The sequence below is a fragment of the Cebus imitator genome, unplaced genomic scaffold (genome assembly GCF_001604975.1).
Source record: "Cebus imitator isolate Cc_AM_T3 unplaced genomic scaffold, Cebus_imitator-1.0 Scaffold150, whole genome shotgun sequence".
Classification (NCBI taxonomy): domain Eukaryota; kingdom Metazoa; phylum Chordata; class Mammalia; order Primates; family Cebidae; genus Cebus; species Cebus imitator.
The window spans coordinates 2,613,228-2,639,537 of record NW_016107465.1 but is presented as its reverse complement, the minus strand read 5'-3'; the positions used below and the strand labels follow the sequence as shown (position 1 = coordinate 2,639,537).

The 26,310-nt window shown below is 43.5% G+C and overlaps 1 protein-coding gene across 6 annotated transcripts in view; it reads left to right on the top strand.

Annotated features, from left to right (window-relative positions):
* Window positions 1-26,310, top strand: part of PRUNE2 (prune homolog 2 with BCH domain) — a 310,553-nt gene that overhangs the window by 247,890 nt on the left and 36,353 nt on the right. For 3 of the 6 annotated variants that reach the window (XM_017543259.2, XM_017543257.2, XM_017543260.2), the window contains exons 12-16: window positions 16,161-16,334; window positions 19,080-19,088; window positions 22,748-22,850; window positions 23,496-23,627; window positions 24,628-24,714. In XM_017543259.2, the coding sequence (XP_017398748.1) occupies window positions 16,161-16,334; window positions 19,080-19,088; window positions 22,748-22,850; window positions 23,496-23,627; window positions 24,628-24,714 (505 nt within the window). The remainder of the gene's footprint in view (window positions 1-16,160; window positions 16,335-19,079; window positions 19,089-22,747; window positions 22,851-23,495; window positions 23,628-24,627; window positions 24,715-26,310) is intronic. The other 3 variants (XM_017543261.2, XM_017543262.2, XM_017543258.2) reach the window with 3 other exon arrangements.

Here is a 26,310-nt window from a genome sequence, read left to right as displayed (position 1 = left end):
CGTGACAGCTCTTGCTCATATTTAGACCTCTTTTCATCCAGTTTTCTTGACTTGGGGGCTCTAAAAAAAAAAAAAAAAAAGTAACAATTACTCTACCAGATGCCTGAAGGTTTTTCAGGCCATTTGCCCATTTTATTCAGTAGCTGATGACCAAACACCTCTGCCAGGGTTTTTGCTCACAATGCAATTTTGCTTATGGAAAATTTGTGAAACTCACTATCAAAAGATACTCAATTGGTCTTTCCTTTCAAGCAATTTTCTTTAATAGTTGTGTCCAAACAGTTGGGAAATATGTTAAGGTACTGTAATATAATTAAGGTTTGATGTCCTTTCATGTCAGACACCAAAAATATCAAAATATATAGATAATGACAGACTTGAGAGCTTAGTCCTTCATATTAAGAAAGATCTGAGTTTTCTCTTTTTTAATACTTTAATTTACTAATCCTAGAAACTTAAAAAATATCCAGAGGTCAGAAAAAATAATAACCCATTTATGTTTTCCAAACCAACAACAAAGAGTTATTTTTTACCACCATTCAGATCTTAAAAAAAGGTATTTCATAAGTGAAGTGGAAAAATGAATAATTTTAGTCTATTTCTGATAAGAATATTATAAGAAATTCTCATGCGCTCTTATATTTTAGATGCCCCCATGTGATTTTTAGTGACCTCTTCTAAATGACATTTTTAAAAATTGACCCCTAATAACAGTTTGTTAATAAGACACCCCAACATTATTTCCAGATAATCAGGGTGTCACTTCATTGAACTTCCCCGTCCATGATTTTCCATTATTTTCACAGTCTGTAGGCAATCAGCTTATAAAATTGGTTTTCCATTTTAAGTGCTAAATCAAGTGCTAAGCTTATTTTGTCTTACCCACAAGCAGCCTTATGCCACAATGGTGTTGTCTGAAAGGAGGACTTTTCTTCGTATTTCGTGTGCTAATATTTTACCTGCAAATTAACTGCCTGCTTGCTGTTTGTCACCAAAAAAAAAAAAAAAAATCTGAAGACTTTTTAACAGTATATAGGATATCTTATAACCAGAAAAGCTTCAAACACATCTTCTAGGAGTACTTACATTAACGAGTACAAGATTGTGATATAGAAAGCTTTCACAAATGCAGCTGCCTACTGGAAGGCCACAGCTGACGTCTGTTATTCCATTAGTTATTCCATTATGAGCACCAACAACACACGCCCCACTGTGGTCTGTGTAGCCCAGACCAGTCAGGGGCTTGTGTGCTACATCATCTCACAAAGACAGGAGCAAATGTTCAAGTTGACTTCTCCCCTGTGTACAAAATTTTAATTGACTCTAACAGTCACTGGGAAGAGAAGCTCATCATTTAGTAAAGGACACAAAGAACCAAGTATTTCTAAGTGAAGAGGCATGAGACTAAAAATTAAATTTAGGGAGCATCAAGATAGACAATTAAATGAAACCTGAAAATTTTTGCAAATAGTGGGTGTAAGGGTTATTGCCGAGTTTAAAATGAGGAAACTGAGGCCAGTAAAAGAAAATTGAATGCCAATTTATTCAGCTCCCCGGCGAGGTTCTATGGTCCCAGAAAGGAACCAGAGAAGTTGTACCTGGCTTCCCGAGGCGTGGGGCTTTTATAGCAAATGAGGAGGAGTAGGGTGTCTTGACTGGTTATGAGGGAACAGGACATGGACGGGGCAAGCTGCTATTGGTAGGTAGGCGGGATTTCCGGTGAGCGAGCTGCCCGGGGAAAGCGGGACGCGGACGGGGCAAACTGCTATGGGCAGGTTTTGGCGGGGCTTCTTTTAAATTTTGTCGGGGTTTTTCAACTGCGGGCTAGGTGCTGAGTGCAGAGCCTAGGAGTGCAGATTTTGGGTGCTGAGCACAGAGGTGGGTGTTGGGGGAGCTACGTGGCAGAGCTAGGTGCTGAGTGTAGGGCTTGGTGCCGGGCGCGGAGTGGTGACGTAGTTTTTTCACGGAGAGGGATGGGCGTGTCCGAGCTCCCAGCAAGGCAACCGGCCTTACATTCCTACACTTTTGATGACATAGGACGCCGCTTCTTTCTGGCTACTTCCTGCTGAGTAGGGGCAGAGTGAGGGAGAAGGGTCAGTTGGCTGGTGCCTTGGTTGGGAGTCAGACACAGGGGTGAAGTAGCATCTGGTTTACGGCCACCCTGGAAATTTCCCTCATGCGGGCCTGTAGAAACCTGAGGAGAAAAGGGGCTGGCATTAACAGAAGACAAACTACAATAATGGGACTGATAATAGGGGTTAGCCAGGTAAGCATGGGGGATTGCCACCAGTTGAGAGACGAAACTGGTGCATTCTGTTTTTTGGAGGTCTTGGGATAGAGTGTTGACGTTGTCTTCTACAAGGCCTGTTTCATTGATATAGTAGCAGCACTGTTCCTGAAGAAACAGACAGGTACCTCCTTTTTCTGCCATTAGCAGGTCTAGGACCCGTCGGTTTTGGAGAGTTACCTGGGCCAGCAACGTGACTTGTCGCTGGAGGGAGGCCAGGGAGGCGGCTGATGCTTCAATAGCCACATGGAGCTTGTCTTCCAGTTGAGCAGCTAAAGTGACACTGTAGCCCAGGGCACCGCTTCCTTTTCCAGCCGCTGCTAGAGAGGATGCTAAGGAGAGGCCAACCACTATTGGGAGGAAGACTGCTCGTTTGCTTCAATGGTTAGGGGAGGGTGTGATGAGGGATAGGAGCTCGGCTTGCCCGTACACTTCTAACTGCAGGACCAAAGTAACGGGCACACAGGGGAAGGGGAGGGAGGCATTAATAACTTTGGTTAGGGTTCCATTACACCAAAAGTATCCTTCTGGAGGCATGTAAAGGGAGGATTTTACTTTTACTGTGGTATTGCAGCTGAGGCCAGAGCTGCTGGCTGTCCCATAGCAGAGAGAGAGAGATTTTGAGAGTGTACCTTGAACAAGGGGATACCCGTTAAGGTGGTGCTAGGCCCCATAGGTGATTGTGACAGATTGAACCTGGACCAGAGGAGAACTGTGGCCAAGGCGGGGTTGTTAAGAGAGGCACATAAAAAGTGGTTGGTGAAATTTATGGCTTTGGTTAAATTTAACATGGTAGCTCCCTGCTGTACTAGAGTTAGCCAGGAGAAAGGTTGGGAAGTGCTATTTGAAGGTTTGAATTAGTTAGTTAGGGTGGCATCATTCTGTAGGATAGTATTGCCCAGCGAGCTGAGTTGTTCTATTTCTACAGGTACAGTGTGAGTATAGGACCGGAATATTAGCTATGTGCCCCGGGAGTGGCTATCTGTAACCCATTCGTATATTTTACCTGCGGTTCCCATTTCTCAGCAGCTGTCCCAAGGGTCGCGGATGGTAAGGTACACTTTACCTCTGCCATCGGTGGTGAGCACCTCCCTTCCCCTTAGGTTTCCCGATTTGGATTTGTGCATGACACAGGAGCTATATGGGCATCCACCATAGGTGGTGTTCCACCAATGACAGTAGTCCTTGGTTTGGTCATATAGAAAGCATAGGCCAGCATTATTCCAGGAGTATGTAAGGGTTTTGACTTTTGATGCTTGAAATTTAAGTATTACGACTGACTGGCCGCCAGCGGGCTGGCAGTCTGCCTGGGCAAGGTATTGGATTCTGGTAGTGGGGCCCTCGGTCCAGGATTCTTGAAGGTAGAGGCGCCAAACATGTGAATTGGCTTTAAGAGGAGATATTAGGAGGAATGTTAGGAGGAGGCTCTGAAGAGTTAGGGGGCGACGGGCAGGGGCCACGGGTGAGGTGGAGGTGAGTGGGGCCCAGGGATTTGCATTTCCACTGATCATTTTGAGGGGCCAGCTTGAGGCAGGACACATGATACCATGGAGTGTGACCTAGGAGCTTGGCGGCCGTGGGGGTGGTTAGGATAACAATGTGGGGTCCTGACCACCTGGGCTGCAGAGATCCTGGTTTGAGCTCCTGGAGGAGAACACTGTTGCCTGGCTGGAGAGGTGCTGCCAGGTGGGAGTCTTCAAGTCCTGGAACAACGGGGAGAGTGCGATCTGCGTGCTCCCTGAGCAAGTGGTGGAGGATAGAGAGGTAGGGGAGGTAGGAGGCTAGGGGAGGTGGTTGCACCGGGAGATTATGGGAGACCAGGAAAGGCTGGCCGTACATCCATTCAAAGGGGCTGAGGCCCATTGGACCCCGTGGGGTGGCTTGGACCCGGGTTAGAGCAAGGGGTAGGAGTATGGGCCAAGAGAGTTTTACCTTGATGGTACGTTTGGCCAAATGGTCTTTGAGGATGCCATGGACTCTTTCAACTTGACCCGATGACTGAGGGTGGTAGGGGATGTGTAGTTTCCAGGAGATGTTGAGAGACTTGGCAACCAGCTGGACCACCTGGGCTGTAAATGCTGGACTGTTGTCTGACTGGATGTTTGCAGGTAAGCCGAAATGAGGGATGATTTCTTGAACCAAGAGGGAGTCCACCGTGTCGCAGTCTCCCTGGAGGTGGGAAAGGCTTCAATCCATCCAGAAAAGGTATCGACAAAGGTTAGGAGGTAGCGGAGCTTTTTGTGAGTGGGCATATGAGTAAAGTTAATTTGCCAGTCTTGGGCCAGCAGGTTGCCACACATTTGGTGGGTAGGGAACTGTGGCTTTAACCCTCCCTGAGACGAGACCTTAGAGCAAGTAACACATGCCTTGTGTACCTGCTCAACCATCTGTTGTAGACCTGATGAGAAAAAGGGGCTGTACAAAGCGGTGCAATGCTTTGGGCCCTATATGTAAGGATTGGTGGATTTCAGCAGGAATTCTAGGGGCCTGTTCCCGGGAAAGGGTGATCCTACTATTTAGGAAGATCCAGCCCTGATTAGACTCGGTTCCCCCTCTTAATATGAGGGCCTGTTTTTCTGATGGCGAGTAAACCGGTGGCGTGGCCATGGTGAGGAACAGGACCAGAGTGGGAGCTAGCCTGGTACTGGTTAAGGATTTTGCTGCCGCATCTGCCCTTGCATTGCCCCGGGAAATGGCATCCTGCTGGGCCTGGTGCCCTCAGCAGTGGATGACAGCAACTTCTTTGGGTAGTGACAGGGCCTGCAGGAGATTAGAGACTTGGGTAGCATTGATTATGGGGGACCCCTTTGTGGTAAGGAATCCCTGCTCCTTCCAGAGGGCAGAGTGGCAGTGGATAATAAGAAAAGCATACTTTGAGTTAGTATAGATATTTGCTCACTTCCCCTGTGCTAGTGTGAGAGCCCGGGTTAGGGCAATGAGCTCTGCCTTTTGTGCTGTGGTTCCATCGGGGAGGCGACGTGCCTTGAGAGTGGCTGAATCTGTGACTGCTGCATAGGCGGCTTTCCATCGCCCCTCGGCTGTCACTATTGAACTCCCATCTACATAGAAGGTAAGGTCTGGGTTAGGTAGAGGAAGGTCAGACAAGCCCTCCCAAGGTTTAGCAAATGCATCTATTAGTTCAGGGCAGGAATGGGCTGAGGGGGAATGGGATGGAAGGGGAAGTAAAGTAGCGGGGTTGAGTGGAGAAGTGGGATGAAGGCTAACTGATGGATTTTCAATAAAGAGTAGATGAAACTCCTGCAGGTGAGAGGGCCCCAGGTGAGCGAGAGATTTGTGGGAGAGGAGGTTGGTTAGTCGATGAGGAGAGAACACCGAGATGGGCTGGCCCAGGGTAAGTTTTAGGGATTCCTTGGTAAGCTCCGTTGCTGCTCCCAGGGCTTGCAGGCAAGACTGCCATCCCCTGACTGTAGGGTCAAGTTGCTTTGATAAATAGGGTACAGGACGATACATGGGGCCCAGGGGTTGGGTTAGGACCCTGACCACAATACCCTGTTTTTCGTTAGTGAACAGGTGGAAGGGACGGTTGAGATCTGGCAGTTGGAGCGGGGGTGCTGTGGACAAAGCAGTTTGTAAGGTTTTAAAAGCCTGTTTTACAACCCCAGGATGCGAGAGGGGTCCCGTGGGTGTGTCCTTAGCAGCCACATACAGAGGTTTAGCTAGAGAGGCAAAATTAGGTATCCAGTGGTGGAAGAATCCTGCAAACTCTAAAAAGGAGAGAATCTGGTCATCTGTCTCCGGGGGCTGTAGTGAAAGAAGCACCTTTCGGTGATCTGTTGTTAGGCTTTTAGTTTTGGGGGTTAGGCACATGCCCAAGTAGACTACTGAGGTGACTGATAGCTGGGCTTTGGAAGGAGATACCTGGTATCCCTGAGATCCTAGAAAGTTAAGGAGAGTGGCAATATGCTGTTGAGACATGGAAAGGGAGGGGCTACAGAGTAATAGGTCATCCACGTACTGGAGAAGGAGACTGGGTTGGAGGGGACAGGAGCTAAGGTCAGTTGCTAAGGCTTGTCCAAAAATGTGGGGGCTGTCTCTGAATCCCTGAGGCAGGACCGTCCAGGTGAGCTGTTGTGACAGGTTGGTGTCAGGATTGGTCCAGGTAAAGGCAAAGAGAAAGTAGGACTCAGGGTGAAGGGAGATGGTAAAGAAGGCGTCCTCGAAGTCGAGAACTGTAAAATGAGAGGTAGTGGAGGGAATGTTTGATAATAGAGTTTATGGGTTGGGGACTACAGGGTGGAGGGGTACTACTGCCTCGTTGATAAGGCGCAGGTCCTGAACTAGGCGGTAGCTGCCAGACGGCTTTCAGACCGGCAAGATACGAGTGTTACAAGAGGAACTGGTAGGAATAAGTAGTTCCTGAGCTAGCAGGCAGGTGATAATAGGCTTTAGGACTTGACAATGGGTTTTTAAGATAGGGAACTGAGGATGTGAGGGAAAGGGGGCAGGATCCTTGAGAAGTATTTTTACTGGGGTGTGGTGTTTGGCTATTACAGGCTTGGAGGTATCCCATACTGAGGGATTGACTACGTCAGGAGGGATAGGGGGTTGGGGTAAGGAGTTAAGACAGGGCATGGTGTCGGTTTTGAGGGGCAGTAGGAGGTGGGTGGGTAATGGGCTTGAGTGTGGGGGACCAGAGAGCTGGAGAGTGGCCCTCACAGTCTGGAGTATATCTCATCCTAAAAGGGGAACTGGACATGAGGGTATGATTAAAAAGGAGTGAGAAAAGGGCTGTCCCTCGAGGACACAGGCTAAAGGGTGGGTTTGATTAGGACAGGAAGGCGTTCCATCAATTCCCATGACTGAAACCTGGGAAGGTATGCTAGGCCCTGAGTAGGAAAGCAATACAGAATAGGTAGCCCCCATATCCACTAAGAAGGAAATGGACTTACCTGCTACCTGCAGTGTTACCCTGGGCTCGGCAAGGGTGAATGGGGTTCTCGAGTCTGGGCTGCGTCAGTCGTCCAGAAGGCCGAGGAGTTCAAGCGATGGGATTGCTTCCTGCAGACCGGCCTGCCATCCACACAGAGGTGTGGGGGGGTGGGCCTATAGTCTGGGACGGGCACTCACTGCGCCAGTGTCCCAGCCGCTTGCATTCCGGGCAGGGCTTGGTAGGTGGTCGGGGACATGGACAGTAATGTGCCCAGTGTCCTTCCTGACTGCACTTGAAGCAGTGCCCAGGCAGAACACCTCCTGAGTTTTTGGTGTGCTTCGATGGACCCCCCCCCAGCAGGTGCCTGGTGGGCTGCCAGACTCAGGGCTGCCACCAGAGCCTGAGTTTGGAGGCTTACCTTTTGCTGTAGACGAGCCTGTCGGGTTGCCTCAGCCTTTTCCTCTCGGCCATTAAAAACTTTAAATGCCATGTTTACCAGATCTCGTATGGGAATTTGGGGGCCCTCCTCTGCTTTTTTAAGTTTCTTTGTAATGTTAGCCGCGGACTGAGAGATGAAATGGGTGGCTAGAACTGTAGCCCCTGCTAAAGAGGCCGGGTCCAGCCGGGTATGAAGGATCACAGCATTAATTAATTGGTCAAGGAATGTGGCTGGGTTCTCAGTAGGACCCTGAGTTATTTCCCTTAACTTAACATAATTAACTACCTTTTGGGCTGCGCTTTGCATGCCTGCTAGGAGGCACTGTAGCATTTGGTCTCAGCAGTGGCAGCCATCTTGACTGGTTTGATAGTCCCAATTAGGGTCAGCTTCGGGGACCGCTGCCGCACCTACTGGCATTTGATTGTTTGTCAGATGTACCTGATCAGCGTGTGCAAAGGCTGCCATAAAAATGTGGTCACTCTCATCTGGAGTAAGGGTGGAGGACAGGATTATTTAGGTATCATGCCAGGTGAGGTCATACGCCTGGGTGAGGTAGCGAAATTCTTTGGTGTAAGCAGTAGGATTGGTGGAGAATGACCCTAGGTGTTTTTCAATGGCTGATAGATCAGAGAGGGAGAAGGGAACAAGCACTTGAACAACGCCCTCTTCTCCAGCCACTTTGCGGAGAGGACAAAGGAGAGAGGTTTCATCCTTAGGAGCACGGTGCGAGTGATGAGTGTGAGCACTAACAGGAGAGGCTAGGTTGGGACCAGGAAGAGGAGGAGCTGGAGGGAATTGAGGTTCCGCATAGGGTGGAGGATTAGTGGGTCGGGAGGGTGGAAAGGAGAGTTCTTCGGGCAGGTCGGGGTCTGAAAAGGAGGAGGAGGATGGTAGAGGGGCCGAGGGCAGTGAGGGAGTTTCTTTGGCCAGGAACACCTGTGCAGTGGTGCAAGAGGAACAGAGGGTGGGGCGGAAGCGAAGATACCAGAAAGCCTGAATGTAGGGGACCTCCGACCATTTACCATTCTTTTGGCAAAAGTTATCTAAGTCTGTCAGGACACTGAAGTCGAGTGTGCCTTCTGGAGGCCACTTAGACTGGTTGTCCAGAGGATACTGTGGCCAGGCCATGGTGGAGAGGAAGAGCAGCCTTTTCTTTTTTATGGAAAGACCCAGTTTGGGTAAATTTTGAACTAGACATCCCAATGGCGACTTGGGGTCTAGGCGGGACTCCTGATTACCCATAGTTCACTCTTTTTTGCGGGGTAGTTAGGGGTGAGGAAGGGTTATGAAAAGATATTATATCCAACACGGGCAGAAATACTTCTTTCCTGGAGGGGGTGGCTGAGAGAACCTACAGGCTGCAATGATTATAATAAGAAAGAAAATAAAAAAGACACAGGGCTAAGGTTATTGCCACATGGAAAAATTGGAGGAAGTAAGACCTCAGTGGTAGAGGAAGAGTAAGAGGAAAAAGGAGAACAGAGTTATTTCTAGGGGCGTGAATTCGGTAAAGTTTCCCTGCAGCCAGTGGCCTGTTACCCACTGTAGAATATCTTTTACCTCTAGGGAAGCAGGCCTAACCCACTGTATATCAGCTAACAGGAGTCTAACAAAACTGGCGAATCTACAATAAAGACAGAACCACATATAGGATTGACGAACAAAGGATGGGTGCCCCCCAGATGGGAGACCAGTCTGATGCCTTCCTGGCCACGTCCCCGAAGGGATGTTTCAGGGCATCTTGGCTAAGGTGTACCCGTATAACCCCCGGGCCTGGTCACCTCAGAACTTTCAGCCCTGAGGTGAATCACCATTATGCCTTATGATGTCCCCATGGAACCGCGGGTTGAGGCCCACACAAGCCCCGTAGCCGTTAAGCCATGGGACTACACATAAACTCACTCACTCACTCACTCGTGCAGGGGTTAGGAAGAGAAAACTGAAGGTACAGTTACCTTATAAACGGGAGTTGGTATGCCAAAGGGCTAGTTTGAGATAGACGTTTTAGTGGTGCAAGCTGGGGGTTCAGTCCTGCTCCTGGGCAGGGCCCGAGTTTGCAAACGGGGCTTCTGACTGCCCAAACCTCGGCCGCTGCCCCAGAGATGATTGGAAGGGCGGCTCCAGGCCGCACCACCAAGCAGAAAGGTTCAGGAAGGCGTGGACGTCTCCCTCAAATTCCTGACCCTGAGAAACTCCCTTATGGGGCGAGAAGACAAGAATGTAGGGACGTCTCCTATACGCTCAGGTCCTTGGAACGGGGCCGGGGCCCTAGGCCCATGGCGGAAAGGAGTCCCTGACACCGCCACGATTGCAGACAGGGAATCCACGAAGCAAGCAGCAAGAGAGGTTATGGGTAACAGACGTCTTGCCTAACGGCAGAGTGGCTCCCTGGTTGGGCTTCGGGTGGAAGAGTCAGTTTCCCCAAGGAGGAGTCTTACAACTCCTCCCAGGTTTCAGCACCACTTGTAAGGATTATTGCTGAGTTTAAAATGAGGAAACTGAGGCCAGTATAAGAAAATTGAATGCCAATTTATTTAGCTCCCGGGCGAGGTTCTATGGTCTGGGAAAGGGGCCAGAGAAGTTGGGCCTGGCTTCCCAAGGCATGGGGCTTTTGTAGCAAGTGAGGAGGAGTAGAGTGTCTTGATTGGTTATGAGGGAACAGGACGTGGACAGGGCAAGCTGCTATTGGTAGGTAGGGGGGATTTCCAGTGAGCAAGCTGCCCAGGGGGGAGTGGGACGTGGACGGGGCAAACTGCTATTGGGCAGGTTTTGGCAGGGCTTCTTTTAAATTTTGGCGGGGTTTTTCTACTGTGGGTTAGGTGCTGAGTGCAGAGCCTAGTGTTGAGTGCAGATTTTGGGTGCTGAGTGCAGAAATGGGCATTGGGGGAGCTACGTGGCGTAGCTAAGTGCTGAGTGTTGGGCTTGGTGCTGGGCACGGAGTGGTGACATCGTTTTTTCCCCGGAGAGGGATGGGCGTGTCCAAGCTCCTGGCGAGGCAAACCAGCCTTACAGTGGGAAAATGAAGGTTGTGGGGAAGATGGTAATTTATAGTTAGAGCAAAAGAATTATGAAGATCAGGAGGGTTTTGCTAATACCAGAAAGTCAATAAAGCTATCTTTACTTCTTACTAGCTTGTATTGTTGACTTCTAGAAATGAACAACTGAAGAAAACTTAATGTACCCCTAGCTGTTAGATAACTCTTTCCTCCATTTACATCAGCCAGAAGAGGAAAGGAAGGAGGAACCCTAGTAACTTGCAAGCTTTCACTCTCTGAAACATTAGGAATTACACCCCATAAAAAGGTCCAACCCTGGGCTTGTACACCAAAACAAGAAATGATGCTGTCTTTAAAGGAAAATGTTGATAGGAGTGTGTGTGCATACACATACATGCTTTTAATGTAGAGATGTTCTTTCTTACTATGATACCATAATCAAAAAACTTAAAGAAAAAGTTGACAGATTCAACTACATAAAAATATTGAATTTCTATTTGGCAGGAAAAGATGGGTATACATTTAAAAGCTAATTACAGGGTAAGCACAAGACCAAAAAAAAATATTATGACACATAACGAAGTTCTATACAAAAACTGCAACTAATTAATAAGGACCACAATAGGAAAAGGGCTTTAAAGGTAGCTTCTTGTCAGTAAGAGAGATGTAAATAGCCAATAAACAGTAAAAAGTGCTTACCTTCTTTAATAATTAAAGAAATTCAAATTAAAACAATGAGATCATTTCCTCTGAAATTGTCAAGGGTTGAAAACTTTGATAGCCTATCATGTTCTTGACAATAGGGGGAAATCCAGCCCTCTCCTATATTTTGGTGTAGCATATTGACAGGCAAAAACATCCCCAAAACTTTAAGTGGTTATACCTGCTGACCCAGCACTCCATGGCTGGAAAGTTCCCCTATAGAAATATGTATACAAATAAGGTAAGATACCTTCATGCAGATGCTTACTGAAGCAAATTCTTTATAAAGAACAACAACAAAAAGAAGTAAAACTACATTTCATCACCATGGGATTGGTAAACTAAAAGACATCAGCAAAATGGAATGCTTGAGGGCTACTTTTAAAAATGAGCAGGATTTATATTTATTGAGACAAGAAGTCTATACTCTATATAGAGAGAATATATATAGTATACTATATTATATATTATATATACACACATATATACATATGTATATATAATGTTACATACATATATGTATAAATATATATACATTGTATATTATATACTATATACATATATTATATATATTAAAATATATATGTAAATATGTATTAAAATATATGTGTGTGTATATATAAAAATGTGTGTGTGTAGTGTGCGTGTGTGTGTGTGTGTGTGTGTGTGTGTATATGTGTATAAAGACAGACCCTTACTCTGTCAGCTAGGCTGGAGTGCAGTGGCATCTCAGCCCACTGCAACCTTGATCTCCCAGGCTCAGGTGACCCTCCTACCTTAGCCTCCTGAGTAGCTGGGACTACAGGCGTGTGCCACCACACCCGGCTAATTGGTGTATTGTTTTTGTAGAGAGGAGGTTTTGTCATGTTTCCCAGGCTGGTCTCAAACCTATACTATTTTAATAGAACAATCTGTATAGAACATGCAGAATATATAGGATAATCATACTTTTTGAAAAATAAACATGTCTGTGTATGTGCAGAGGAAGAGTGATACACATCACGTAGTAATAGATTCGTGGCATTGGGGATTTTTATTGTTTTCATGAAGAATTTCTGTATTGCTGGCACTTTCATTAATGTGGTTTACTTTTTAAAAATGAACTTATTCTTTAGCGTAACTTTAGGTTCACAGCATATTTGGGTGGAAAGTACAGAGTTTTCCTGTACCCTGTTTCTCTACACACATTCATCCTCCTTCACTATCTCCATTCCCAAAATGGTTGGTTTGTTACAATTGATGAGCCTTAATTGATACATTATTATCACCCAAGGTCCATAATTTACCTGAAGGGTTCAGTTTGTGTTGTGCATTCTATGGCTTTGAGCAACTGTACAGTGGCAGCATGTATCCACCATTATAGTATTGTACATAATAATTTATCTGTCTTAATTCTCTGTGCTCTGCCTATTTCTTCCTTTCTCCCAACCCTTGGCAATCACTGATGCTTTTACTGTCTCCATAGTTTTGCCTATTCCAGAATCCATGTAGTTGGACTCATACAATAGGTAGCTTTTTCAGGCTGGCTTTCTTCACTTACACAATTAAAGTTCTTCCATATCCTTTCATGGCTTGACAGATCACTCCTTTTTAATGCTGAATAATATTCCACTGTCTGGACGAATCACAGTTTATTCACCTACTGAAGGACATCTTGGTTGCTTCCAAGTTTTGGCAATTATGAATAAAGCTGCTATAAACATACATGTGTAGCCTTTTGTGTGGGCATTCATTTTCAGTGCATTTGGGTAATTACCAAGGAGTATGACTGCTAGATTGTAAGTTAAGAGTATGTTTAATTTTGTTAGAAACTGCCACATTCTTCCAAAGTGGCTGGACCATTTTGCATTCCCACCAGCAATGAAAGCGAGTTCCTGTTGCTTTGCGTTCTCACCAGCATTTGGTGTCAGTGTTCTGGATTTGGGCCATTTAGGTAGGTAGTGGTGTCTTGCTATTGTTTTAATTCAAAATTCTGTAATCACACATGATATGGAACATCTTTTCACATGCTTACCTGTCACCTGTATATCCTCTTTGTGAGGTACCTGTCCAGGTCTTTTGCCCATTTTCTTATAGTTGAGTATTAAGCATTCTTTGTATATTTTGAATAACAGTCCTCATCAGATATGTGTTTTGTAAATATTTTCTCCAAGTCTATGGTTTGTTGTCTTCTCATTCTCTTTGTCTTTCATGTAGAAGTTTTAATTTTAATGAAGTCCACCTTATCAATTATTTCTTTCATGGATCATGCCTTTGGTATTTTATCTAAAAAGTCATCTTTGCACCTAGGGCCAATTACATTTTCTCTTCTTCTAAAAGTTTTATAGTTTTGCATTTTACATTTAGGTCTGTGATCCATTTGGAGTTAACTTTTGTGAAGGATCAAAGGCCTGAGTCCAGATTCATTATTTTGCAGGTGGACAGCCAGTTATTCCAGCACTATTTGTTGAAAAGACTATCTTTGCTTTACTGTATTGCCTTTGCTTCTCTGGATTGCCTTTGCTCCTTGTCAAAGATCAGTTGACTATATTTACATGATATGTGTTTTACTATAACCATAACAAAGAATGTAGTATACAATTTTTTTTTTTTTTTTTAGAAAAGGTTTTTTTTTTTTTGAGACAAGGTCTCACTCTGTCACCCAGACTGGAGTGCAGTGGCACCATCACAGCTCACTGCAGCCTCAACCTCCTGGACTCACATGATTCTCCCACCTCAGCCTCCCAATTAGCTAGGACTACAAGCACATGCCAACATATCCAGCTAATTTTTGTATTTTTTTTTGTAGAGACTGAGTTTTGCCATGCTGCCCAGGCTGGTCTCAAACCCCTTAGCTCAAGCAATCTACCTGCCTTGGCCTTTCAAAGTGCTGGGATTACAGGCTTGAGCCACTATGCCCAATCAGAAATTTTTTACATGAGGGAATTTTAATAAAATCTGCAGAAAACAAAACAACCATATCTTCATCCTGCAGAAATGACCAGGGTAGAGCTAGTGCAGGCCAGAGGGTACCAAACAGGATGAAGAGGGTCTGGTGGATGGAAAGTTCCCTGGAGGGAAAGGAGGGTGTGTAAAAGAGCATCAGAAGACCAGCCTGCTTCAGAATCCAGAGTTCTGAGGGAGTAGAGACCAGATGGGAAACTGAGTCCCAGGAAGGGAGCTAAGATTGGCATCCTAGGGTCCTAACTCACATAGGAAGAAGCAGGAAGAGCTTCCAGACAGATGGGTGGATTTGCACAAAGGACACAGTGCTTGGTCTGGAGCCAGTGGTTTATGGTCTGTCCTTGATAAGCTGCCACATGCTGGTGGGAACACAGTGGAAGCCTGAGTGAGCCAAGGCTCTGTAGGTGGTGGTAGCTGTTGGTGTTGGCAAAAAAGGCTGGGATTGCTTCCCAACCGAACTTCATTTTGCTATCTCAGTCACTGGTAATTAGACACTTCTGAATGTATAATTGCACTATCTCAGTCACTGGTAATTAGATACTTCTGAATGTATAATTGCAGATTCTTCCAGAAGATAATGGTGGTGTTGTGGCTCCCTTATAGATTACCTCTATTTCCAGGAAATTATCCAAGTTTTCCTTGATTTACTCACTCACCTTCCCAATTGTTTTTGAGTGTTCTGATTAAGTTTGCAAGCTAAGTAGCGAGTGGGTTGGTGGAACTGAATATTAAAGGGATTCAAGGCACAGTTTCTTAGCCCAAGGGACTCACAGCCACTTCGTAAAATGAATAAGGAGAGTCACACACTTAAGGTACAATGTGATAGGTTAGAAGGGCTAAAAAAGTTAAAGGTTTTGACTGTACTTGCTTAGTAACTGTGATCTGAGGCAAACTACTTCAGAATCAGTTTTTGCATTGGTATAATGACCTAGTACCTGGTACAAGGTCAACACTTAATACAATAGTGCTATTATCATCAAAGTGCCATAGAAAGAAGTGAAATGCAGTGTAAATTCAATGATGCTTTTCCAGGAATGGAAAAATAAGAATGATAATATCTTGGGATTATTGTGAAGGTTATAAATAATCTTTTCTTGCAAGTTACTTAAACATACAAAAAACCTTCATTATTCTCTACTAATACTTCTAGTAAACATGGAAACAATTGCTGCTTATTTTTTTTAAAAGTGGTTACCTTTTTTTGAATGCACAAGAGTAAATTTCTTCCCAGAGAATGCTCAGTAGGCTTTTTTATTGTCTTATGTACCCATCAGTTTAGGAGTCTTGTGCATTTCGGGTCTTGAAGCATTTCTGCTTTACAAAGTATTTTCTCACTTACTGTAAAATCTTTGTGTGGCATATTTTGAAACAGTAAATAGAAATATCAAATTTATGTCCAGGTGTGCTCCCAACAGGAGGCTTAGCCCAGTTGTAAGAGTCTTAGAGTAGGAGTCTTGACTGGTAGTATCATCACAATTCCAAGTTGAGGGCCCCAAAAGATTCTGAACACTGAAGAGGTGTGGCCTCCAAACCCCAAGATTTTCTCAGCCTAATACACAACCTTTCACACCATTAGAAAGACCTGCAATCTTTACCCCAATCAAGGATGAGCTGGTCCTGGCTCACGCACACCCTGGACCACCACCCATGCAAGACAGCTCAAGCGTTGCACCTAGTCTCACTCAGCATGGCCTTAGCGATCGATCTGGTTGTTCAGTTAATAAAAAAGACTTCACTGAGCATACTTTATGTGGTCAGGATAGTGCTAAGTTCTGTAAAAGCTGTAAAAAACAAGGACTTCCATCAGGTTGATTCTGCAGGATGTAGCTTACAATTTGCTGTTTAGCTGCCTGCACTGTGGAGGACTTGCTCCTTCAGCCCTGCTCTATGCTTTGTTTCCAGAAGATCCCACAGCCAACAAAGATTCTGGCCAAGAGTCAGAGTCTATTCCAGAATATACGGCTGAAGAGGAAAGGGAGGACAACCGGCTGTGGAGGACAGTGGTGATTGGAGAACAAGAGCAGCGCATTGACATGAAGGTTATCGAGCCCTACCGGAGAGTCATTTCTCACGGAGGTAGTCAAGCTCTGGGTGAATCTGGGAAATGGGGGAAGGGGGTAGTCTAGCTCTGTGTGAATCTGGGAAATGGGGGAAGGGGCAGCCATTTTATTTAAAATCAGAAAAGGGTGAGTCTAGAGTTCTCTGGAAAACCACATCTCAAGGGCCCTATTCTATAGTCAATAATCAGGGAACCATAGAGCCAAGTATATTTCCTCATATTCAATTCAGTAAACATTTGAAATCCTACTAGGCAAAGACAACTTTCCAATATAAAACAGGCTTTTCATGCTACTTATGTGATAGCTATCATCTTCTGTGCAAATTGACTGAAAGCCATAGTTGTCTAATTTAGATGTCTGTCTGGGATTCTTACCAGTCCATTGTAGGGTTGAACCAAATAGAGTAGATGACACCATGGCCTGTATCATAACACTATGCCTGAGCTGCTTCTCATTACAAAATGATCTTTTCAGTCCTCTTCAGAAGCTTTGGGGATATTTTTAGACTCAGCTTGGTAATTGTTCCCCCTACCTGAAGTTTGCCTTTCTGTAAGCTGCAGTAAATCTAGGCCTGACAACAACCAACCCCAGTCAAAGCCTCTACCTGCTTGGCGAGAGCCAAGAGAGAGAGAAAAGTGCGTTTTGTGTTTCCAGCACTTTCTCAAGGGCTCCTGGAGCATATGTGGCCTTGGTTAATTTGGGATTCACACAAAGTCAGATGAGCGCAAGCAACACGTTTAACATTGTCGACTTCAGAAAACATCGACAGTGTTTTGATTTTTCTGCTTCCTGCCTTCCTTTCCTGAAGTCCTGAGGCACCGCTGTAACCACCCAGCTGTTCTAGAAGGAGTGTGAGCTGACAAGGCGGTTGTTGCCCTCTCAATTCACTCTTCCTTAATGAGGACAGGGAAACAACAGTCTTGGCACTGCAGTAGAACACTGCTTTTGTTTTCTATTATGACAAGCAGAGGATGTTTTGTTATTTCAATCAAACCTTCCTCTGCCAGCAGATTTTTCACCTTCCATCCCATGCATTGCTACCCCCCACGTAAGTATCAAGACCACCCAGGGAACCTGACCACTGTAGCAAAGGGGAATGCCAGTCCCCACCCTTGGCCATGACTTTTCTTTTTCTTGCCTTACTGTTTGACCTGAAATGGAAATAGGACCCCCTGATCGCTGCTGTGGAGTCGGGGCAGTTTCCTCTAAGGGAGATCATGCCCACAGCCCTTTGGAATGAGACTTGGCCCAATCTTGCTGAAAGTGACAGACAGCTGGCTGTAGAGTCAACCCTTTTGTTTTTTATGTGAAAACCATAAGAGGAACACCCAGTCTTCCCCATCTCCTTTGCACCACCTATCAAGTATTTTTGGTTTGTTTTGTTTTTGAAAATAAAAATAAAACAGAGGCTGCCTGTAAGAGTACTCTGTTCATTTTTTAAAGTATTAAAAAATTAAAATGTCTGTCAAATCAAAGTCACCCAATGATAAGCCCTATAAATATTTTTACCATCAGCTCTTACATGGAGAGTCCCTGTGTTGAAAGGCAGCTCACGGTCCTGCTGCTCTCCTAGGGCTAGTTATCTGCTAATATCCAGTAGACTTGTCTGCTTGTTCTTTAGGTGGGCTTGGGTGCCGTGGTCAAGCCCATCAGTCTGTTGTCCAAATCAGGAGAGAGTGAATATCATCAGAGCACTGATGATCAGAAAATGCCACTGCTTCTGCTTGTCACAGTCCTTGTAACAATTCACCTGAGGCCTCAGGGCTAACCTGGTTTGCTGTGCTCTCTGTCCCTGCCACCTCCGCCCTTTGGCGTTTCTCTTCTCCATTCTATGTTGCAAGCTCAGTTTTTGTCTGTGTGACTGTCTGATTTGTTTTGAAGAGAAGGCCACCTCCCCTCACCCCAGGCCTGCCTCGGCCCTCTCCAGGCACTGGCCTGCATGAAACGTGCCTCTGCCTAAACCCATCCGGAACTTTAGCGAGATGCCACCTTTTCCTACACCCTGACCGGCTTTTGTGCTCTGTAGGTAAAGATACTGGAGATGTTACTTCTGAATTTGCCGCTTTGGGAGTTTACACCACTCTCTTAGACCATAATGATGAGAAAGCTCCTTACTTACCAACCTACTTAGTTTGTCCTTCTGGCTTCTGACGAGCATTTAAAAAGCAGCAGTCACTTCACGGTGAACATGAATCTTGTTGGCTGCTTGGCATTTTGCTGTGAGGAAGTTTTCTCATTCAGGCCAATAGAGAAGTGTCAGCCGCACAGCGTTCTATGCCGAAAACTGTAAGGCAGGGGCGATCCAAAGAGCTCAGAAGTTAGCCCCAAAGCCAGGCCCTGCCAAGGGTCCCACCTGTTGAGAATACTGGTGGCATGATGGCAGTATTTGAATAAGTAATTCAGTCTTCAGCACTGGTGACCTTGATATGAGCTACTGCCAGAGGCCCTGCATACAATGTAGAAGAATGAGGCTCGAAACCTATCTCTGCCACTTACTAGTCTGTGACCTTGATACATTACTTATCTTCTCTGGGCCTCAATGAGCCCATGAACAATATCTCTGCCATCTACATAAATAAAAGTGGGATTTGGATGGTTTTGCTCAGCCAACAGTATGGGGTCCCTCTGAGGCTTTTTTTTTTGAACTTGGAGCAGAGAAACTCATTTAAATAATGGAGAACAATCACCCCAAATAATGTTAACAAGGAGTTTCCTTTCTTTCTTTTTTTTCTTTTTTTTTTTTTCACTTATTTCATTATAGGAGATTCAGGTAACCTTCTCTGCAGTCTTGCTGGACAAATGACCCTGGAAATAATGAGGAGAAGAGTCACTGGCTGGTGTGTGTGTGTGTGTGTTTTGATTGCGACTGTGACATCTCTCCTCTGTCTCCATTCCATTTGCTGGCCAGCAAACTTGTGTTACATCCCTTTCATACCTGTCCGTGTCACTCAGGTAAGGTTTGCGTCCTGGCTTCAGAGGGTCTCAGGAGATGCCCGGTGGGGTTGCTCAGGCACCCTACCCAGCATATACACCCTGAATTCACCTCACCTTTATTGGGAAGAGAGTCTAATGAAATAAATGTTTTAAAATCAGACTTCAAATCAATTATGCTGTTGCCAACAGGAAACTTTACTTGAGTAAGCTGCATACTTGAGAATAGAAATTGAGGGGTTAGCTGACCCCCTCCAAGGTATTTGGGAGGGGCAAAAAGTAAACGATCCTACGAATTCTAGTTATTGAACTTTGCCTGCAATTATAGCATTATCTGATTTTTTAACTTTAAATTTTTTTTAGCAGGAAGCAGCTACAGAAAAATTAAGGTATTATCTGAAATATCTCCCAAGCCTACCAATGGCACTGGCTCTTGATTTAGAAGGAAAATTTTTCTGTGGAATCTTTTTATTTCCCTCCTTTAATTATCTCCTCTCCTCCTATTTTCTTCCTTCTCTTTTTGGCTCTTCTTCCCTTCTTAAAGCTCCTCTACCAAAAAGTACAAACAGCCATTTTCATTTCTAAATTTCAGTACTTTTCATATTGAGACATTTCTTACTTAGACAGCAATCATGAAGTAGTAAGCTGATCCCATGGTGTTCCCTTAGTTGAATGAACTCAGATGAACGTGATGCTACAACATTCAAAGGGCAGACCGCATTTACACAGTGAGCTGAACTGCCATTTAAAATGACGTCTGAAGTACTTGACAAACCTCGGTCTTTCCCTTTCAAAAAAAATTTCTTAGAAGTTCTCTGGCAATAAAGAAGTCAAAGTAACTGAGCAATCATGATAGTGAAATTACAGTAACACTCTGGAGCCAGACTGCTACATTTAGAAAGACTTTTGAAAGGATGCTTTCTTACTTGCTTTTAAGTTGGATTCATTATGTCTGTTGTCTCTTTTAATGAACTTTTGTTTTTTCATTGTGCTGAGGATGAACTGTTTATCTTTGTGATGTGAGGATTAGGATAGCTAAGCCACCATATCCTTTGTGGATTTCCATTTAGTTATGCATTCTTCAGAAATGAAATTATTTGTTTTAACAAGCAATTCTTATATTAAAATATATCTCCTCCTGCCATTTTCCTTCATCTTGCATTCTAAAAAGTAGTTGATAAATACCTGTATATCGGAAAAGACGGAACTAAAGCAAAAACATTCAGAGAGAAGCTCCTACGTTGCTCTCCCACAAACGTGTTACATGAGTTGAAGACATATGTAGGTAGCATCTTCTAAGATATGTAGTATAAATACTGTATACAACAATATTGTATCACCACAAGTAGTGTAAAAATTGTATACGACTACCTTAAGTTAGTAATACACATACACCCATAATTGGGTATATTTTTAATCAGTATTACTCTCCTCCCCCATCTTTTTTTGCAGTAGAGTCACATTCTCTTGTAGAAAACATCTTATTAAACTGCTTTTCAAGAGTTAATTAACTCCATCCAGATCTATACACAGCCAGTACTCTACTGCCATGTAATCACTAGTAGATATTTAGAGTTGTGAAAAAACTAACACATTGGTTTCTGGGAGGACTGAACCAGGCTTAAGTGTATCCTGTCTTCCTACACAAAGCTTGGAGGAAATCTCTAGTTAATGATTCTACAGTCCAGAACTATATGACATAAATTGCAATTGTTTAGACAGGGATACTAAAAAATAAAAATTCAGACATTGCTTCCCTTTTTAAGTGGGAAAGACACATGACATTCCGTATAGCTGCCTCTGGGAGTCTGACACCTGCTGTGAGTTTCAAAGAAACTATGGGAAATGGTAAGCTTGCTTAAAAGACAGGGCAATTCCAAAATGATGCTGGAGCTTTCAAAAGATGGGGAATGGTGCCCTGAAATGCGTCTACATGTTCTTTGACCCCCGGAGTTTCAGTGGCCGCACCGCCTGCTTTTCCCGCCTACTAGTTTCTCTGCACCACCTGGAGGTAGCACCTCTACCCCTCCGTCCCATGTTACTAGGAAGCAATTGTCAAATTTTCCGGCAAGTACAGAATTTCATACGACTGAAATATAATTTAGCCAGACCCATTTTTAGTTTTCCTTCTCTTACAAGAAGTAGTTTTCTTCCTCTTCACAGAATTCAGAATCTAGCCCCTTAATAGAACCCAATGTGTTGGTTTTTTCAGAACTCTACTCACGGGATGATTACACGGCAGTAAAATGTGGGCTGTATATAGATTTGTTGTTGTTGTTTTGTTTGTTTGAGACAGAATCTTGCTCTGTCACCCAGGCTGGAGGGCAGTGGCGTGATCTTGGCTCACTGCAACCTCCATCTCCCAGGCTTAAGCCATTCTCCTGCCTCAGCCTCCCAAATAGCTGGGATTACAGGCAGGTGCCACCACACCCAGCTAATTTTTTTTACTTTTAATGAGATGGGGTTTCGCCATGCTGTCCAGGCTGGTCTTGAACTCCTGGCCTAAAGTGATCCACCCACCTCAGCCTCCCAAAGTGCTGGGATTACAGGCCTGAGCCACCACACCCGGCTGGGGTGCATATAGATTTGGATGGAGTTAATTAACTCTTGAAAAGCAGTTTAATAAGATGTTCTCTACAAAAAGTGACTCCTCTGCAAAAAAGATGGGGAAAGATATGCCTAAAAATATACTCAGTTATGGGTTTGTTGTGTCATATAGTTCTGGACTGTAGAATCATTAAATAGAGATTTCCTCCAGGCTTTGAGTAGGAGGACAGGACATATGCTTAAGCCTGATCTAGTCCTCCAGAACCCAATGTGTTAGTTTTTTTCAGAACTCTAAATACCCACCGGCGATTACATGGCAGTAACATGTTGGACAGAACAAGGCCATGGGTTCTTACACTGTCTGTAGATCCCAGGGGCACTACGGGCCTCAACATCAAAATCAAGATGTTTTACTTGTCGACTCACTAGTATTTGATCACTGGAGTGTGTGTCAGAGATTACATTGCAGTTCTGTGGCTAAATTCTCCCTTAAAATTAAGCAGTGTCCAGAACTAAAAAGAACTAAAGAGGATCAAACAAAGTATCTTTCTTAGCCATCAGAAGAAAGAAGTCATATAAGTGCGTATATAGTAGTATTATAGAAATCAGACATTCATAAATCAGTCTTGCCCTCTCATTTGTTATATTTTTATACACCCTATTCACAACTGTGTACAACACATATAATCGTCCGTGATATATGAATAGCCTACATATGCAAATATAATTGCACTGTATATTTAACACTCTATAAACATAGATGTTCACCACTGAAAGACATGTGTGTAGTATATGTGTATATACTACAGCCCTATAGTCAATCCCCATTTCATGTAGCTAATATATCCACAAAGACACACTTGCCAAGGCTTCAGCTTTATCCATTAGGTCAGATATTACCTTGTTAAGAGCTTTCAATTGGTTACAAATGTCTTTTTGTTTGTCCCCCAGGATACTATGGGGACGGTCTAAATGCCATCATTGTGTTTGCCGCCTGTTTTCTGCCAGACAGCAGTCGGGCGGATTACCACTATGTCATGGAAAATCTTTTCCTGTGAGTGATACTTACAACAAAGTGCTTTGAGTTAATGTCTGTGGCATGTAATGGCAAATAGAGCATCTTTAATTAAAGAAGATAGATGATGTAGAATATTCAAAGTCTTCAATCAAAAGTCAGTAAGGTCTCTGTCAAAGAATGTTGCTCAAGGGCCTAAAACATTTAAAGGGGCTCTTGTCAGTAGAATAGACTGAAAACAAAATGAACAGAATTTTGCTTGCATTTTAAAATTCTGTAACATTTCCTTTGGGCAAAGTATTATTTTTGTTCCTTGATACATGTTCTTCGTCAGTTAAGACTGACTATAACCTGACTTCATTTATATCTGCCCTTATTTAACCTGAGTTACCCTTAATATTTGATAACATTGTTGACATTTTTGAAAGTCAGGATTCTTTCTAACCCATACATTTTTCTAGTGTACCTACATTTAAAAAATAGGTAACCATACCAATAAATGAGTAATACTGTCAGAGGAATGCTCTTAGGCAACTGTATTCTTCCCAAGGTAAAGAGATAATGGGCACAACTATTCTTAAATTTCATATACCCTGTACTTTTAATGTTATGTAATTATGGTGTCAATCACATGAAATATTTTATGTGGGAACTGAAAACATTCCTCTTCCTTCCTGTGATCAGATATGTAATAAGTACTTTAGAGTTGATGGTTGCTGAAGACTATATGATCGTGTACTTGAATGGTGCAACCCCAAGACGGAAGATGCCAGGGCTAGGCTGGATGAAGAAATGCTACCAGATGATTGACAGACGGTATGTGGGCTCTATTATTTAATCACTATTTTGACTTCCTCAATAGTGACCATATTGTATTCTCTTTTAGTCTACTAAAAATGTGATCACATTTTAGAAACATTGAGTTATGTGTATTTAAAACAATAAATTATAGTAATATTAATAAAAGTGTCAGTTGATGCCCAAAAGTTGAAATAAAGCAATTTCCCCCTAGATTTTATTAAATGTAATTCAAACCTGGCAGACCAAGTCTGTTTTAAACTATGCATGTGCTGTTGCCACAGGAAGGTGCAACTTGAGCTGATAAACCAAAATACCCCTGATTCTTTAGTGGTATCATGTGACCTTGCTGCCATTTATGTGAACTGGGACTATTGTGATTTGGAGAACCACTGTGCTCTTATTTCGACATTCGCTGTCAGTTCAAGTTAGCCACTAGAAGTATACACTCTAAGAACACAACCATTCTATTTTACATTTATTTCTATGACAAAATGAGGTTCAAATCATACAAGTTTCAAATTATGTCTCAAAAATCATTCTTGTCATTAATCATGGCCATTCTATATATTCCCACCAGGTAATAGTAACTTGCATAAAACTCCCTAAAATATATATATATATATATATATTTTTTTTTTTTTTTTTTTAAGTTGGAGTCTCATTGTCACCCAGGCTAGAGTGCAGTTGTGTGATCTCAGCTCACTGCAACCTCCACCTCCTGGGGTCAAGCAATTCTCCTGGCTCAGCCCCTTGAGTAGCCAGGACTATAGGCGCCAGCTAATTTTTTTAAAATTATTTTTAGTAGCGGTGGAATTTCAACATGTTGGCCAGGCTGGTCTCAAACTCCTGACCTCAGGTGATTCGCCCACCTTGGCCTCCCAAAGTGCTGGATTTGCAGGCATAAGCCATCACGCCCAGCCTAAATTATAAATATTTGTATTTAGGAATATGTTTTATGTTTAATTCCCACTGAAAATGGGCTAAGAGTAATGTATTTTTTCTTTTTTCAAAATAGGTTACGGAAGAATTTGAAATCATTCATCATTGTTCATCCGTCTTGGTTCATCAGAACCATCCTTGCTGTGACACGACCTTTTATAAGGTATAGTTATTATTGTCATAAAGTAAAAGTACTACTAGTAGATTTTAAAAATATGTACTCATTGTCCTAAAAACAAGAATTCATAAACTAACAGTACCCAGGGAAATATATTTGTCTCTGCCTTTCCTGGAAAGTTACTTTGGACTAGTCATTGAGAGTCCCTAATTAAGAGAGAGAATGTTTTCATGATGTATATTTTCCCCCAGATCATTATAAGACATGACCTCTAAATTGCTTGATGTAAACATGAAGATGAAGTGGTAGGATTTTCATGCCACATTAGAAAGGGGAATAGGTAATACATTTAAAGTGATGTGTTATTATGTAGAGAATAAGAAAGGTATGGTAACATGACAATGGAAAATGAAGATGAATCAAAGGCAGAAACAGAGGCCATATCATGTCTTAATTGTTCCATTTCTTCTGAACAAACCTACACAATGTTTGTATAACTACCAAAATTATATAGAGTCTGGGCAGCCATTTTGAGAGCTGTGTTTTGATCACCCATGAGGAGTCTTGGTTTCGATTCAGTGAATATTTATTTGTCACTTATTTTATATTAGGTTCTATATAACCTTACATCTTGGGGGTGCAAAGTAAAATAAGATATGTTTCATAATATAGCAAGACTTCTAATAGTTAAATGAAAGGAATAATATTTATTTTCTAGATAGCTTTAAAAACAGAATAAAAGGCCGGGTGCGGTGGCTCAAGCCTGTAATCCCAGCACTTTGGGAGGCCGAGGCGGGTGGATCACGAGGTCAAGAGATCGAGACCATCCTGGTCAGCACGGTGAAACCCCGTCTCTACTAAAAATGCAAAAAATTAGCTGGGCATGGTGGCGCGTGCCTGTAATCCCAGCTACTCAGGAGGCTGAGGCAGGAGAATTGCCTGAACCCAGGAGGCGGAGGTTGCGTTGAGCCGAGATTGCGCCATTGCACTCCAGCCTGGGTAACAAGAGCGAAACTCCGTCCCAAAAAAAAAAACAAACAAACAATAAAATCTTGCCCACCATTAGGGTACAGATTAGATTAATTGAAATTTTCTCATCTTAAAATTATTAATGAATTTTTTAAAAATTCTAATAACTTTGCTTCTGGAGAGAAGAAAAACTTTAAAATCATTTTTTTTGTACATAGATTTTACTGTAGCTTCCAAATTCTACCTTTCTTGTTCAGTATTGACTTTATTGTTCTTATTCCCCACTTCCAATGACCGAGTAGCAGGATTCACCTTCATTTCTCTGTGGCAATGATAGCTGTTTACCATACTATGTTAAATTGCTTTTAAAAATATCATGATCAATCAGGCAGGGTGGCTCATGCCTGTAATCCCAGCACGGGAGGAGGCAGAGGCAGGCAGATCTCTTGAGGTCAGAAGTTTGAGACCAGCCTGGCCAACAAGATGAAACCCCATCTCTACTAAAAACATAAAAAATTAGCTGAGCATAGTGGTGGCATGCCTGTAGTCCCAGCTACTAGGGAGGCTAAGGCAGGAGAATCACTTGAACCTGTAAGGAGGAGGTTACAGTGAGTCAAGATCATGCTAATGAACTCCAGCCTGGGCAACAGAGTAAGACTCTGTCTCAAAAAA